We start from the raw sequence: 17676 nt of genomic DNA on the forward strand, positions 1-17676 counted from the left end.
GTTGACTCTCTGTACAACTTTAGTTTTGGCTGCACGGAGGTTCACGTACAGGTGAAAGAGCTCAACTTTCTCACAAATCCTTAAACGCTGCAGGCAGAAGAAGGAGAACAAGTAAAAGCGAAGCAAAACCTGGAGATCCAAGACACTCCTACTCTCTTCCTGAAGCCTGAAGATTAACAGTCTCACCTTGCGAGATTCCTTACCTGTCAAAGCAGGACGCTGTCTTCCTTTTAGCAACTCACACACATACACCCCCACAGGTCAAACCTAGGGACATACAATAAGGCAGCAGGTGTAACACAAAACACATAGATCCCGTAGATCCTCCAGAGTGAAAGGAAGCACGGTCTGCCTCAGCCAATAGACACACTACGTTATCTTCAACTCTGCAAATAAGTGAGAGGGGAAAAAAAAAAGTAATGTTACACCAGTGCCCCCTCCTCCTGCTCTGTGTTCCCTCCCAGATACTCAACAGGTTTCCTAGGAGAGCAGGGAAACGTCATCAACTTTACGTCTACTGGCCCATGAACAGTGACTTCTCATTCTGTGTACTGAGTCTGCAGTAACATGCTTATCTGTTAAATACACACAATGTAAGCCTTACGACAAATTTGTTGCCGGGAAATTAAGTTGCCTATTGTTAGAATTATAACAATATTTCTCACTAACACACTGTAGTTCCGACCTTATAATCCAAACAATGGGTTTCTATAGTAACAAATGACCCCAGGACCTGTCTGGTGGACTCTTCACATCATCTAATCTCAGCAATAATGAGATTCAAAAGCAGGTGCTAATTTTACATAAGAATAAAAAAAGATTTTATTAGTGTTTTTTGAGAAAACGTAACCTCAACATAGAGAAAAAATAGGTTTTCTGAAATAAAAAATGTATCTTGTATGGTTTCTGAGGTAAAATACATCATGTAGGGTTTTCTAATGTGACATTTTTTGTAAGTAAAAAAACCAACAAATTTTTATAAAATACAAAGTAAAATTTGTCGAGGGGTTTAGAGGTAAAATACACCATGAAGGGTTTCTAGGTTTAAAAAAAAAACGTGTTTCTGAGGTAAAATCATGTATGGTTTTTCAGGTAAACATGTATTATATTATGTAGGGTTTTTGAGGTAAAATACATAATATAGGGTTTCTAAGGTAAAATTTCTTATGTAGGGTTTATGAAGTAAAAATACATAATTGGATTTTGAGGTAAAAAAAAAAGCAGGTTGGGTTTACCGAGGTAAATGTGATCATTTAGGGTAAATGATCGGTAAAATGTTTCATGTAGGGTTTCTCAGGTAAAATTTACCATGAAGGGTTTCTAAGGTAAAGCACATCATTTTGGGTTTCTGAAGTAAAATATATCATGTAGGTAACACTTTAAAGGGGGAATGCTTTTTGACCAGATGCCACTATAAAGACTGAGAAACTTACTCTGGGTTTAGAAGGTAAAACCACACCTCATGTAGCAAAATGTTGCGAAATCTAAATTTCAGAGTGAAGGTTTTATTACTATGTTACCATACATTTCCAAGTCTAAATATAATGTACAGTATAATCAGGCATTTAGGATGACATGGTGCCTGAGGTAATGATGACATTTCTCACTTTAAATACATAACACATAAATAGATAAAAGATTGTGATGTGTCATTGGTTTGCATTTTATAAAGTAAACCAGAATTTAACTATGTTTTTAAATATGGATTCTTTTCTCACAATATTGACATTGAATATATTTAAAATGATTGTTATACAAGGTTATTAAGGTTAGGTTGCAATATGCACCACTGTAAGCTGTAAGACTCATAGAAAATGTATCTAAAAATGGAAGGGGTAGCTAAGTAGTTATGATCTTGGACTTCTAAACAAAAGGTAATGAGTTAAAATCCCACCACTGCTGGGCCCATAAGCAAGACCCTTAACCTTGAACTGCTCAGAATGAGTTAATTGTAAGTCGCACTGGATAAGGGTGTCTGCCAAATGCCATAAATGTAAATGGATGGGGAAAAAAACAGCCATTTGTGTCGTCAAGTCTTGTTGGAGAGCTGTGCCTAACGAACACTCGTCCTTAGTGCACATGCCTTTTAAATGTTATAATGTTGGACCATAAACTTTACTTTAACTGCATATGCTAGGAAACATGCAAGCACAAAAGTATAAATCAGTCCTAGGTTGCCACATAAAGGTTATATTAAACATAGAAACATTAGTTCAATCATTGATTTATCTTCTGGAGCTGTTTGCTTCTGGTCTGAGTCACTTACACTTGATAGTAATGTTCAGATTTGCTTGTTGAACATCAAAATATATTATTTATGAAGTGTAAGCTTCACTCTTCTGGAGCAAGATTATGTGGATTTGTGTTTATTGAAAAAAAGAGCATTGGTGAGATCGAGCACTGATAATATCCTGGTGTTCCAGTTGGAAAGGCCAAAGGTTGAGTTGGGTTGAGGTCAAAGTTCTGTCAGGACACTTGAGTTCTACCACTTAATTCAATATATATCGCACTTTTGATATTGAACATTGTCCCAACGCAGCTTTACAGAGTGAAATAGATTATGGATATAAATGTTTTTTTTAATTCATAACTAAATGTATCTCTAATGAGAAAAGTCTGAGGTACATTGTAAATGTAAGTTATGCAAATTCTGTTTTAAATGTAGCCTATTAGGAAGATGAGCGTATTAGGTAAACAAAGCACAGGTGTGTTTTTGGTTATAGAACGACTCCAGCCCATCAGTTGCTAGGCAAATCTGTTAGTCTAGACATGTTTTTTGTTTGCTGTGGTAGTAAAGCGTGTGTCAGGCATACCAGGCATCTCGATCCCACTGCAATCAGTCTCACAACCTAAACAACAGGGTGATTACAAACATTCTCTTCAATAACTTTATTTCCTGGTCACACTTTACCTTCTCTGTTTCAGGTAGACTGATATGAGCAGCCACTGATTTCATTCTTGCCTGAAAATCTAATTAGCTCCAAGCCAGTGGCTATGAAGTGCACATGGCATTCCCTAGTGCACCACTACAGCCAGACTAGACCTTGGCTTTAAGGCATTCTTTTTTTGCTCTCGTCATTCCTCTAATGGGACATGCTATTTTATTGTGGGATCAGATTAGATCTTGGATAACAGGAACATCATTTTCTGTCCATAATAACAAAAGAATCAGCTTTTCTGACATGGCTTGATCTTTTACAAAATACATCCATCAAGCATAACATTATGACCACCTGCCTAATGTTGTGTCGGTCCCCCTTTTTCTGCCAAAACAGTCCTGAACCCATCGAGCATTAACCTCATTAACTTTTCAGCAATTTGAGCTACATCAACGAACGTCGGCCACCAATGACCACCACTGTTCCTTTCTCAAACCACTTTTAATAGATACTGACCACTGCAGACCAGGAACAGCTCACAAGAACTGCAGTTTTGGAGATGCTGCTCTCATCCAGTCGTCTAGCTATCACTATTGGGCTCTGGTCAAACTCGCTCAAAACCTTACGCCCATTTTTCCTGCTTTAAACACATCAACTTTGAGTGGCTTACATATATCGCACCCAGTAACAGGTGCCATAAAGAAGAGATAATCAGTGCTATACACTTTACCGGTCAAAATGTTATACATACAGGGAGTGCAGAATTATTAGGCAAATGAGTATTTTGACCACATCATCCTCGTTATGCATGTTGTCTTACTCCAAGCTGTATAGGCTGGAAAGCCTACTACCAATTAAGCATATTAGGTGATGTGCATCTCTGTAATGATAAGGGGTGTGGTCTAATGACATCAACACCCTATATCAGGTGTGCATAATTATTAGGCAACTTCCTTTCCTTTGGCAAAATGGGTCAAAAGAAGGACTTGACAGGCTCAGAAAAGTCAAAAATAGTGAGATATATTGCAGAGGATGCAGCAGTCTTAAAATAGCCAAGCTTCTGAGCGTGATCATCGAACAATCAAGCGTTTCATTCAAAATTGTCAACAGGGTCGCAAGAAGCGTGTGGAAAAACCAAGGCGCAAAATAACTGCCCGTGAACTGAGAAAAGTCAAGCGTGCAGCTGCCAAGATGCCACTTGCCACCAGTTTGGCCATATTTCAGAGCTGCAACATCACTGAGTGCCCAAAAGCACAAGGTGTGCAATACTCAGAGACATGGCCAAGGTAAGAAAGGCAGAAAGTCGACCACCACTGAACAAGACACACAAGCTGAAACGTCAAGACTGGGCCAAGAAATATCTCAAGACTGATTTTCTAAGGTTTTATGGACTGATGAAATGAGAGTGAGTCTTGATGGGCCAGATGGATGGGCCCGTGGCTGGATTGGTAAAGGGCAGAGAGCTCCAGTCCGACTCAGACGCCAGCAAGGTGGAGGTGGAGTACTGGTTTGGGCTGGTATCATCAAAGATGAGCTTGTGGGGCCTTTTCGGGTTGAGGATGGAGTCAAGCTGAACTCCCAGTCCTACTGCCAGTTTCTGGAAGACACCTTCTTCAAGCAGTGGTACAGGAAGAAGTCTGCATCCTTCAAGAAAAACATGATTTTCATGCAGGACAATGCTCCATCACACACGCCCAAGTACTCCACAGCGTGGCTGGCAAGAAAGGGTATAAAAGAAGAAAATCTAATGATATGGCCTCCTTGTTCACCTGATCTGAACCCCATTGAGAACCTGTGGTCCATCATCAAATGTGCGATTTACAAGGAGGAAAACAGTACACCTCTGAACAGTGTCTGGGAGGCTGTGGTTGCTGCTGCACGCAATGTTGATGGTGAACAGATCAAAACACTGACAGAATCCATGGATGGCAGGCTTTTGAGTGTCCTTGCAAAGAAAGGTGGCTATATTGGTCACTGATTTGTTTTGTTTGGTTTTGAATGTCAGAAATGTATATTTGTGAATGTTGAGATGTTATATTGGTTTCACTGGTAAAATAAATAATTGAAATGGGTATGAATTTGTTTTTGTTGTTGCCTAATAATTATGCACAGTAATAGTCACCTGCACACACAGATATCCCCTAAAATAGCTAAAACTAAAAACTACTTCCAAAAATATTCAGCTTTGATATTAATGAGTTTTTTGTGTTCATTGAGAACATGGTTGTTGTTCAAATTAAATCCTCAAATAAAATTAATCCTCAAAAATACAACTTGCCTAATAATTCTGCACTCCCTGTATACACTACATGTAGTTCTTTCCAAAAAGTTAGAGGCAAACAATTCTATAGGACGCCTTCGGATGTCGTAGCATGATATTTTCCCTTCACATGAACTACAAAACCCAAACCTGTTTCATCATGACGATGCCCATTTTCACAAAGCAAGCTCCATGAACATTATTGGAAGATCTTCTACTATAGAGTTCTGACCTCAACACTGATTGTAACCCAGGCCTCCTCACATCACCTACCTCAGTACCTGACTTTACTTACACCCTTGTGGCTGAACGAGCAAAAATCTCCATAAGCACACTCCAAAATCTAGTAGAACATCTTCTCAGTAGAATGGAGGTTATTCTAACAGTAAATGTTCGAAAAGCACATAAATCGTACGGTCAGATGTCCACAAACTTTTGCCTATAAAATGTATGTGTGTGTAAATATATATACAAATTTACAACCCAAGAGAACCAAAATCATGACACGTGTTCAGGCACGTTTTTAATGGTTGATTTTTATTCAGCGAAGCGTGTGCCTACAGTAATTTACATACAGCACGGAAACAGTAGGATTGTCTTCTAAGGGACGGGGCAGCAGGTAGGACATTTACAATCATGCATTAAGACACGTGAAAGTTTTGCATGGCATCGCACACTTGTGAACATCAACTGAGGATAAAAGGCATTCGAAAAGTAACTGAAATTGTAGAATTGCGTAACGAATACATTTCATTTAAAGGAAAAAAGAAGGGACAGATCAATATGATCCAAAACAATAAAATAAAGAAAAAAAAATTTTTATAGCTTCAAGAAAATATCCAACAAAATCCTTACAATTTTATCCTCTGCAAACTTTTTTTTGGATATGCCTTAAAAGTTATTACATTTTAAATCTTGATCACAGACAGGAAATTAATTTATATAAGCAAAACAACAACAAAAATGCCTTAACGATGAAGTATTGCTTTTCTGAATCGTATCTTATAGAGAAAGTAACTAATCTTAGCCATCATAGTTCAAATCCAGTCTAGGGCTGTGAAATGTACATGGAGGATAAGTGCACATTAGTTTGAAAGAAAGACATGGGATTTTTAAAAAAGGAAGAAATAAAGAGTGAATGAAGAAATGCACCAAAAAAACCCCCAAAAACCAAAACAGCGTACGCCATGAGCACACCATTCTAAGTCCAAATCCAAACTGGTCCAGCAAAAATAATTTGATGTTATTATAGTTATTATAGTAAAGATTAATTCTTGTGGGGTGAGGGGGAAAACTCTAACTTCGTTTGGATTTCAATTTTTTTTTTTTGTTTTTTTAAAGAAGTCATGCATATCATACAAAGTTAACCGCATACTTAAAAAAAATACTAATTATTAATAGATTCATTGATACTCCTTTTCCTCTTCCTGTTTACTGCCTCACCAATAACTGCAGATGTTTCTTGATTTGTCATGTTCTAATTGGCTTTGCTGTTGAGATTTTTGATTGGTTGTTACTTTTTTTTGTTTAAACCTGGAGCTTCAGGCTCCTGATAAACCACAAACGTCTACAAAAGCAATAGTTCGCCATAAGTCCTGACTACGGTGACTGCGAGTGAAAAGAAACTGAAAGAACGAGGAAAAGCGAAAGCTGCTGAAACCATTAGTCATCTCTCTAATTCCACTGTTGAAAGTGAGCACAGAGACGGGTGAGGGGTTACAGAATGATATCGCATTTCATAGGTAGAACCGGGCGTCAGACTGAAAAACGAACATGATATGTAATTTACAACAAACAACAGGACTGAATTTCTGAGTGATTTAAAGATTTAAACAGGAAAACCCACTAAGCTATTTCATGTTTATATGTTATATAATTATGTGCGCGAATGCTGATGAACCAGTAATCTGGTACCCAGGCTGCATCGTCCTGCCAAATCAAAACATGAGCCTTCAATTCTTGGAGATTTTTTATTTTTCTAAAACTGTACCTTGTACCTGCTGGAACACACTCTAAGCATTACAACAAAAATAGGCAAAAAGCAGTGTATGATTTAAAAAAAAAAAAACACATTATAAATCACCACCTGGCAACCTGCTGGCTTTCCATGCTATTCTATAGATGCAATTTGTCTGAAATCTGATCATCTGGATACAAAAGCTTAAAAAAAAACAAAAAAAAAAAACGATAAAGCAAATAGAAAGCGAACAAAATCAGGAATGCCACTGAACTATTGAAATAAATGTTAAAAATAGGAATATTTCGTGTGAGACCAGAAAAAAAAAAATCTAACGATGTTTAAACGATAATACACATAAGTGCTGTTACTCATTCTGCGTCTTTGCTGCACATTATTTGTGGCACATGGGATTGGGGATGGTGTTGGGGCAGGAATGGGGTTAGGCAAAGTGCTTCTGTACTGAATAGAAGGGTCCTTAGAAGGGTCCTACAAGCATTTACACAGTAGATACAGGCACTTGAAAGTCTTTGGTTGGAGTGACCCAACATTGCAGATATTCACATCACAGTTTGTTTTCACCTTCATCCTGGGTTTAACAGATGACAAGTTTTTCCACCTTCCCCTTCTCTACTTCTGGTTTCTGATGTGGTTTATTCCAGTTTCTCCTCTCTGATGCTGAATGAGATCAGTCCATACTTTCGTCGATGACTGTTCTTATCCCTCTGACAAGGCTGCCTAAAAACAGATAAAACATGTCAAATTTTAAAAAGGAAGAAATAAAGAGTGAATGAAGAAATGCACCAAAAACCCCAAAAACCAAAACAGCGACGCCATGAGCACACCATTCTAAGTCCAAATCCAAACTGGTCCAGCAAAATAATTTGATGTTATTATAGTTATTATAGTAAAGATTAATTCTTGTGGGGTGAGGGGAAAACTCTAACTTCGTTTGATTTCAATTTTTTTTTGTTTTTTAAAGAAGTCATGCATATCATACAAAGTTAACCGCATACTTAAAAAAAAATACTAATTATTAATAGATTCATTGATACTCCTTTTCCTCTTCCTGTTTACTGCCTCACCAATAACTGCAGATGTTTCTTGATTTGTCATGTTCTAATTGGCTTTGCTGTTGAGATTTTTGATTGGTTGTTACTTTTTTTTGTTTAAACCTGGAGCTTCAGGCTCCTGATAAACCACAAACGTCTACAAAAGCAATAGTTCGCCATAAGTCCTGACTACGGTGACTGCGAGTGAAAAGAAACTGAAAGAACGAGGAAAAGCGAAAGCTGCTGAAACCATTAGTCATCTCTCTAATTCCACTGTTGAAAGTGAGCACAGAGACGGGTGAGGGGTTACAGAATGATATCGCATTTCATAGGTAGAAACGGGCGTCAGACTGAAAAACGAACATGATATGTAATTTACAACAAACAACAGGACTGAATTTCTGAGTGATTTAAAGATTTAAACAGGAAAACCCACTAAGCTATTTCATGTTTATATGTTATATAATTATGTGCGCCGAATGCTGATGAACCAGTAATCTGGTACCCAGGCTGCATCGTCCTGCCAAATCCAAAACATGAGCCTTCAATTCTTGGAGATTTTTTTATTTTTCTAAAACTGTACCTTGTACCTGCTGGAACACACTCTAAACGTACAACAAAAATAGGCAAAAAGCAGTGTATGATTTAAAAAAAAAAAAAAAAAAAACACATTATAAATCACCACCTGGCAACCTGCTGGCTTTCCATGCTATTCTATAGATGCAATTTGTCTGAAATCTGATCATCTGGATACAAAAGCTTAAAAAAAAACAAAAAAAAAAAACGATAAAGCAAATAGAAAGCGAACAAAATCAGGAATGCCACTGAACTATTGAAATAAATGTTAAAAATAGGAATATTTCGTGTGAGACCAGAAAAAAAAAAATCTAACGATGTTTAAACGATAATACACATAAGTGCTGTTACTCATTCTGCGTCTTTGCTGCACATTATTTGTGGCACATGGGATTGGGGATGGTGTTGGGGCAGGAATGGGGTTAGGCAAAGTGCTTCTGTACTGAATAGAAGGGTCCTTAGAAGGGTCCTACAAGCATTTACACAGTAGATACAGGCACTTGAAAGTCTTTGGTTGGAGTGACCCAACATTGCAGATATTCACATCACAGTTTGTTTTCACCTTCATCCTGGGTTTAACAGATGACAAGTTTTTCCACCTTCCCCTTCTCTACTTCTGGTTTCTGATGTGGTTTATTCCAGTTTCTCCTCTCTGATGCTGAATGAGATCAGTCCATACTTTCGTCGATGACTGTTCTTATCCCTCTGACAAGGCTGCCTAAAAAACAGATAAAACATGTCAAATTTTACATATGAAAATAATCAACAATGACTAATAATGCAGCTAATTAGAAAGCAAAATTACTATTATCCACAGGAAAAATGGATTATTTTCAAATAAATCATTGCATGTCCAAAAGTATTTGATTCTTTTCATATTACATAAATCGAACACTGATTTAAGCATCATATAAGCATCTCTGTTCTGTTTTACAGAAAACCAACAATCCTGTCTTTTGTTTTTAATCAGTTTATTATTAGCCTCCGAATATGTTGTACACACGGTTACTTCAAAGCTGCAAAACAAGTACGCTTGAACGAACTCTTCAAAATCAAGACAGTTTGCCTACCACCTAAATTTTGTCTCTACACCAAACCAAAATATTTTCATATGGTATTTCCTCAGAAATAGAAAAGTAAATTAGATAGCGGTGAAACAACTGTCAGAAAATGTTTTCGTAAATTAACACCTTCTGACCAATCAGATTAATTGAACAGCGTAAAAGGTAATGTGCTGGTTGATGATGAGTGACTGGAGTGATTGGTAATGGCTTAAACATATACCTTTTCTGGACAGAACTCTGGGATGGTCTGTCTTACTTTGCCTGGTCTACCTTTAATGACTGCATAGCAGAACATTGTAATCACCATCACAAACAAGAAGTAACTGGTGTGCATTAGGTGCAGGTTGATGAGCGAGCGATCATCCTAGAAAGTCAGAGAGAGGAGAATTAAAGCTTAATAAAGCTGTCGAAAAAAGAAATTAATTCAGATAAATTTAATTCGTTTAGACAAATGACCAGTATAGAAGCAATCATTAAACTATCACAAAGAACCATTAACAGGAAGGGACGACAACATTGTGACTTACTTCTGGTACAATGACTGTGAGTTTGGGGTTCAGAGTGTGGTAAACCTTCCCAACAGCACCTTTGTAACACCAAAAAGGGTTGTAGTCCTGCGTGTATTTGGTGTCCGAGTCCCGCGCTGTGGTGAAGATCTTGTACCAGGACGTTGCGTTGCTGTATGTCTCTGGAATGCAGTGAGGTGGCTGCCTGGAGGACGAAATAAAGTTTGTTTGAAAACGTGAACTTTAAACAGCAAATTTCAAAATCTGTATCGCAACTGGGTAATGGCAATATTATCAGGTTATACACTTGTGCTTTACAGATCCATATTGAACCGCTTTCAACTGATCCAAGTAGTGGGTCCTATAAAGACGTTCACAAGAGCACAAACTCTTAAAGCTTTGAAAAAAGCGGGAAAAAAAAAAGAGGAGAAAAATTACTGCAGGCTTCTCTAAAATGTAGTCTTGTTAACGGGAGCTTTTCAGGGAGGAAATCTCTGCTCCTCCAAAAATAGCACTGCCGTCATTTTTAAGTTTCGTAACAACAACCTGGACGTTCCAGAGCACCACGAAAACAATAACAATTTACTCCTGAGCAGAAGCATGAAGCATGGTGGTGAGCATATAAACCTATTGGTTAATAGGACATATCATTTGTATATTTAATCCTTAGAATACAAAGCTTTCATGGACCTGTGCTGTGTTCTAGTCACCATTCAAAAACACAGACAACTGCATGGCTGTGTGGTACAATCACCAGGCTGAAATCACTCCTGACCTCAGTACAATAATTTAAGCACATACACAAAGCGCTTCAAATAACCTAAACAAAGGTTTTCTAGACTATACAAATTATTTGTTCAAAAGAAACACTGTTGTGCATGATTGTTCAATAGTGAGGGAACATACTGCTATATGGGGGGAAAAAAACTGTGTGGCAGTGCGAATCCAAGAGCCATTACCACATCAACATATATACGTTATATGGAAAAGACCGGTGTCCTAATACTTTTGCCCATACAGTCTAGATATAACTACAGGTCCCAAAATGTCATACCACAGCAGTTTCCTGGTTCCAGATTTTTTTGGTTTAAAAAAAAAAAAAGTGCAGCATAAAGCACAAATTTTGAAAATTGTCTGTGGTGGAATTTAACCTTATGGAACTTGAATAGGACATGAGATATGGAGCTTGTTTCAGAGATCCAGCAAAATGCTTATTACTGAAACTTAAAAAGCTCTTCCATTAATGCTAAATAAACGTGTCAAGAAACTTCACCGGATCAGTGATCAGTTGTTTGTTAAACGGCAAGACGTTTTTTCATCGTTCGATCATTAATTCACTGCTATACTTGCCATACAGGTCTGCGAGTAAGCTGCTGGTATAAAATAAATAAACAAATAAATATATAAATGTATTAAAATGAGTGCATTAATATAAACCTGCAGTTACAAAATTACAGAAAACGAGCGAACACCATATTTGACAGCAGTCGATGTTAAGACTTAAACAGCAAGCCTTTTAATGCAATAAAAAGGAAACCACACATTTTCTTTCACAGCTGCATGTTGAGGATCTTTAGCTTACTTTATGACTACAGTATTAAAAAGGATCCACCTTACCATCACAAAGACAAGTATCTCCTTTTGTTTAATTTCCACCTGGATATTGACAGAAGCAACAGTAGGGCCTTGGCTTTACAGTGCAGGACGAAATAACAAGACACCGCTGAATCAACAGTGTAAACCTGTGTCAATATTTGAAGGCAATGATGAGAATTTTGAATATAAACACATGTTCGGGTGGCTGTGATGTCGACCTGCAGCATGCCGTGCTCAAACAGGAACTTACACTGTCACGGGGAAGACGTTGCTGGCTGCAGTAACGGTCATGCAGGTGCTGAAGACCATCTGCTCGCAACGCCCGTGGAGGACGCATTCGTCCGAGTTCCAGGACGCGGGCAGAGTGAAAGTGATGTTCATTTCTTCGTGAGCTTCCCTGCCTACCTCGGCAACCACACACACACACACACACACACACACACACACACAGACACAGACACAGACACAGACACGATCAAAAGCTCGGTAGAGCGCAGAACATATGCAACAATGTTTTTTCAGCTGCTCTGCATATGGCTGAGGAACAGGAACAGGAGCGTGCAGTAATGATTCAGGCTGGATTTAACTGAACTGATGCGCCTGCTAAGAAGTTACACTGTGTGAAACACACACACACACACACACACACACACACACACACACACACACACACACACACACACAGAGGAGTCTGCCATCACTCATTAACAAGGCCCACACTGCTTAAACAAGAAAACCATTCTTCAGTTTGAGATTTCACGAGTAATACATTATTAATTGTAGCTAGACAAATCAATATCCTCTCTGCTCCCTCACCAGTTTTGTTGTTTTGTATTGTTTATTTATATCTATGATTAAGCCCAAACAAACCTCTTACTTTTCCCCCTGACCTCTTAAAAAGACGCCTACATACAGGCTGGGATTGGAGCCAGATGTTGGTAGCATCTGGTAAATTGAATGTCAATGTCTGGATATATTTTCATTCTCTAGAATAGTGTGACCTGAGAAGAAATATCCGCCTTGGCACAGTGGCGTCAAGAGCAGCATTTTTATTAAGCAGGGCATAAAACACAACAGGGGAAAAATACTATACACAGCTTTATAAAGCTTCAGCACACACTCACCAGTCAGGCCAACCTGATGGCCCATTATGGTGGAGTACAGGTGAGTGATGTTACGCGAGTAACCTCCGAACGGTTTCAGAGGGTCCAGGGTAAGCGTGATGGTGACGGAGATGTTAATAGGACCCGGGTCCTCCAGCAGCAATGGCACTTGAGTGCTGGTGCGTGATTGGCTGCTCGTCACTATGCTCTCTGGTGTCGTCGACTCGTTCAGGCCGTGCTTGAGTGTCTCGTTCTCGGAGATGCAGAAGTCGAGCTCGTTAAAACGGAGTAGAAACGTGTTCCAGTCCTGAAAATGGGAAAAGAGCACTTTGAAAGATTGGTATATTCAAAAAAATGTGTGATACTAAATATTTTCCCTATTGCTCTATTTAAAAGGTAAAAGGGAATTTTGGGGAGCATTTCACTCACTTATACACCGACCAGGCATAAAATTATGACATTAAAACATTATAAAGGGTGAAGTAAATAACATTGATTATCTCTTCATCATGGGACCTGTTGGTGGGTGACTTAAATTAGGCAAAAAGTGAACATTTTGTCCTCAATTTTGATGTGTTGGGAATCGGGAAAAAGGGCAAGCGTAAGGATTTGAGCGGTTCTGAGGGCTAAATTGTGATGGCTAGACGTCTGGGTCGGAGCATCTCCAAAACTGCAGCTCTTGTGGGCTGTTACCGGTCTGCAGTGGATAGTATCTATTAAAAGTGCTCCAAGGAAAGAACAGTGGTGAACCGGCAATAGGGTGCGGTTGAGACTCACTGATGCATGTGGGAAGCGAAGGCTGACTTTTGATCCAACAGACCAGCTCATGTAGCTCAAATTGCTGAAGAAGTTAATGCTGTTGATGCTCTTTGAGACAGGACTAGAAATTGTTTGATTTGTGAAGGATGTTTGGACCCCTGCTGATATATGGACTAAATTTTACTTCTATTAAACTATTAAAGTTTTGAAAAAGACAATGTATAATACGGATATGTAACTAGTTACTTGTTAGTGCAAAAATTAAATGTAATTAACAAGCGCATTTGTGGTTAAACAGCCAAAACATCTAAGTGGCACACAATGTCACAATCACAGTGTGTTTTGGGTTATGATGTGCATTTTCCATTACTGGAACATACTGAACTCCTCAGATCATAGATAAACATGGTTCTGTAATTAATGATAACAATGCAAACCTTGTGATTAATAATTTACCAGGGAGATAAGATATTAAATAGCCTCTGTACTATAAATATGAGACTGGGATTAAAAGAAATAGGTTAAAAAAAAAAAAAAAAAATCAAATAAGCAACCTCCTACCTCTGTCATTTCAGGTGATTTAATTTCCTTGATCTTGAAGAAATATCCGACCGTCAGGAACGTAATGGCCACGGCGCTTACACTGACCATAAATATGACCAGCGGTGGACGGCTGCTTATGTAGGTCTTCAGATTCTCCAGAGGGTTTAACAAGAACACCTGCGAACAGGGGGAAAAAAAGGCCAGTCTAGAACTGAACATGACACAACAACCCTATGATATATCACTATATCATCACTGCTCCACATGATGTTTTGTAAGGAATAAAACATGCCGGGTTACTATCATTAGAAAATGGTGGAGTGTTGAGGCCCTGTGCGGAATGGAAATTTATACAAAAAAAGGAAAAAAAAAAAAGAGCAAACTACAAACAAACAAAAAAACTTTGCTCCTGGATGCTGGACTAATGCAGTTTATTTTGCATAGACAAAGCACTCCATATGCCTGTGGCTTTCATATATCAATCGTGCCAAAAATAACAGACATCCAACACTCATTTGCATAGTTTTGCCTCCTGAATACGTGTGTAGTTCAGTCATTGTTTTGGGATCAACACTAACACTATAATCAATTATTAGGTAGGATTCATGAATTCATGCTCCTAAAGAAAAGACAAAAAAAATAAAAAATAAAAAATAATTCAACTAGTTGTAAAAAAAACAACAACAACAAAAAAACCCAATACTACAGTACAGTAGGAATGCTCATTAAAGCAGGTATGAAAATCTGGGTATGCTTGAGTTGCTGTCTTTGCATGATGTGGTTTCCATCTTGGTTCTCTGCTCTCCTACACATCGACTATGGAATTAGGTGCAACCGGTGCCTTGTGATGAACCGGCGACGCATCCAGGGGGTCAAATGCATACGCATTTCTCTTCAGTGTTCCACTAACAGGCTCCACAAATCCATTCTGTGGATTCATACAGTCGAGCTAGGGTTAGAAATGGAGCACATTTCATTTCAGTTTAAAGTTTCCCATGAAAAAGTAGCTGGAATCCACCAGGGAATCCAAACCTGCTAGGAGGTAAGTAAACAAGGAACACATGGAGTTCTGAAAGAGCCTTTTTCCCTTCCATTGAAGATGATTTCCAAGCATATCCAAGAAGAAGGGATGCGTATTTTTGAAGCTTTGCCACACACGTTTGACATTAAGATGCTGGGTGAAGGTCCCAGATCGCAACAAGTTCCAGGATGGATGGATCCAAAGCTGGTTGAACACTGCTTAGAAAAGCACATTATCTCATGACCACCAGAATAAACTCGCACTTATCGGGATGGTTGCCAAATAAAAGATAACGAGGATAACGGTGTACGGAAAGTGCCACAAACTCCAAAGTTTCCCGGCTAAGAGTCTAATATAAGCATAAGTCCCGCCCCCTTGACCCACTCAGCGTTTCATTGGAGGAACGCAAGACTAGTACAGGACGAGTCATAAAAAAAAATGTATTTAATTTCTGTAGAAATGATAAACCATATAATTTAAACAGGAACATATATACATATCGTTTGGCACAGATATTGTCTGATTTCTTACAGACTCATCAAGAATCATACAACCAAATAAAAAACTGAACATTTATGATATAAGAAATGAATATGTAAAAATAATGTTGGTTTGATTGTTAAATAGTAGATGTTTGGTGTGGTTTTATTGATAATATTTATATAGTTTAAAGCTAGAATCTGCTCTGAGGTATTAAGATACGCAGCTACGCAGCTCTTCACGTTCACTGCTGTTGTAATGCTGCAACCTTACTTACTTCATATCGCGTTATTTTAATATAAATTACCTCAGATTTGTCAAATAAAATGAATAAAATAAATATTTGTGGTAAAAAGGCGTGTTTATGTTGAATTAGCGGCTTGCTAACTACCCCACCCCCTCTGTCTGTATGACTTATGTAGATTTAAATGGATAAATAATACCAACAGACAAAAGAACAGCTCGAATATCGTAACAATTGTGTAAAATAAAATTGCATATTTAATTAAATATTTTTTTTTAAAGCGACCCAGGGTTTTTTTTCTTCAGGCGTCAACTCACCATTTTGGGGTCAGGGTTTGTACAGCTGCAGACGGGTCGCGCGCAGGCTAACAGGCTAGCGGCTTCAGGCGAAGCGGGACGCAGGTGCGCCTCAGGACTGGTTCAGCAGCAGCACGCGCGCCTTCTCCCATCATTGGGATTCCACCCGAGGTCTCGAAAGTTCCAGGCGATTTCCCATCGGATCCAGAAGAACCGTCCCGAGAACGCACCAGACACCTAACCTAGCCCTCCAACTACGACTTAGCTGTCGTCGCTGCAAGGTTGCCAAGTCTGACGAAACCCACCTAATTAGGCCCGGCAAACTCAGACCTGAAGTGTAAACAGAAACCAGCAAACGTATAAAATAACATCGTGGTGTCCCTACAATCCCAGACCTAACGTCTATACAGAAAATACCAAACCCATTAAAATAATAATAATAAAAAGAATAACTGTGTCCCTACAAACCCAGGTCTAAAATCTATAAATCTATACACAAAGTATCAAACTCTAAAACCAACCCCAACCCAGCCACCTGATTCCCCCAAACAACTTGATAACCCTATAAATCCTAGATCTCAATCCATCTCAAAACACAAACAGCTTGGTGTCCCTACAAAACCAAGGTTTAAGGTCAACCCCAAACCATTCAACTTGTCAGTTAAAACATGTTGAGGTCCCTACAAAATTCAGACAGATGTCAACACAGGAAAAAAGCTAACTCTTTAATAAAAGTTACCGCCACTACAAAACCCAGAACCAAATCCAACACAAAAATATCAAACTCTAAAACCAACCCAGAATGCAAACCACTTGGTGTGTCCCCACAAAGCAACTTTACATCCCTATAAATCCCAGACCTAAAACCAAACACAAACACAAACAGTTCAGTGTCCCTACAAACCAAGACCTAAAGTCTACAAAAAATAGCAAACTTTTTAAAATAAAAACAGCCTGATGTCCCTACAAACCATCTTAAAGTCAGGGTCACTGGGGATCAGTAGCACTGGGCAAAAGCATCATCAATGCCAGTTAATTACAGGGCAATATGCAATTCACTTTCCTACACAATTTTGGGGGGTAGATTCAAACTCTGACGGTAAAGGAAAACATAAAATATAATCAGAGATAGAAACTTGACCTCAGAATCAAACTGGTGACTCTGGAACTGGAAATGATAAACATTGTACCACTTCCTTTTGCAACCTCATAAATTGAACCATGCTGTAATTCAAACAATTACAGATTCTCATACAATTCACTCATATTACGATGTAGTGCAATCCGAATTCAATTTCATTTAACACAGTGCGATCCGGCGTTATACGATGCAATGGAAA

General features: G+C 38.5%; 2 protein-coding genes across 2 annotated transcripts in view; both read right to left on the reverse strand.

Moving 5' to 3' along the window:
- Positions 1-379, reverse strand: part of doc2b (double C2-like domains, beta) — a 160423-nt gene extending 160044 nt beyond the window's left edge. Inside the window, exon 1 of the mRNA XM_046838803.1 lies at positions 204-379. The gene's annotated coding sequence lies outside the window, so the exon portion shown is untranslated. The remainder of the gene's footprint in view (positions 1-203) is intronic.
- An 8317-nt stretch (positions 380-8696) lies between these two features.
- Positions 8697-16659, reverse strand: tmem248 (transmembrane protein 248). The gene is made up of 7 exons (XM_046839704.1): positions 16358-16659; positions 14314-14472; positions 13015-13300; positions 12141-12291; positions 10316-10499; positions 10009-10152; positions 8697-9442 (listed from the first exon to the last, which is right to left on the reverse strand). The coding sequence occupies exons 1-7, from the start codon at positions 16358-16360 to the stop codon at positions 9422-9424; spliced, it is 948 nt and encodes a 315-aa protein (XP_046695660.1). The 5' UTR covers positions 16361-16659; the 3' UTR covers positions 8697-9421.
- Positions 16660-17676: the final 1017 nt, after the last annotated feature.

The sequence above is a fragment of the Silurus meridionalis genome, chromosome 25 (assembly GCF_014805685.1).
Source record: "Silurus meridionalis isolate SWU-2019-XX chromosome 25, ASM1480568v1, whole genome shotgun sequence".
Lineage (NCBI taxonomy): Eukaryota > Metazoa > Chordata > Actinopteri > Siluriformes > Siluridae > Silurus > Silurus meridionalis.

Excerpts from the sequence above, each read along its gene's own strand:
- tmem248 (XM_046839704.1), bottom strand. Across the intron at positions 13,301-14,313 it reads AATCACCTGAAATGACAGAG|GACTGGAACACGTTTCTACT; the intron begins GTAGGAGGTTGC and ends TCCCATTTTCAG. Across the intron at positions 10,500-12,140 it reads AACGTCTTCCCCGTGACAGT|GCAGCCACCTCACTGCATTC; the intron begins GTAAGTTCCTGT and ends TTCGTCCTCCAG.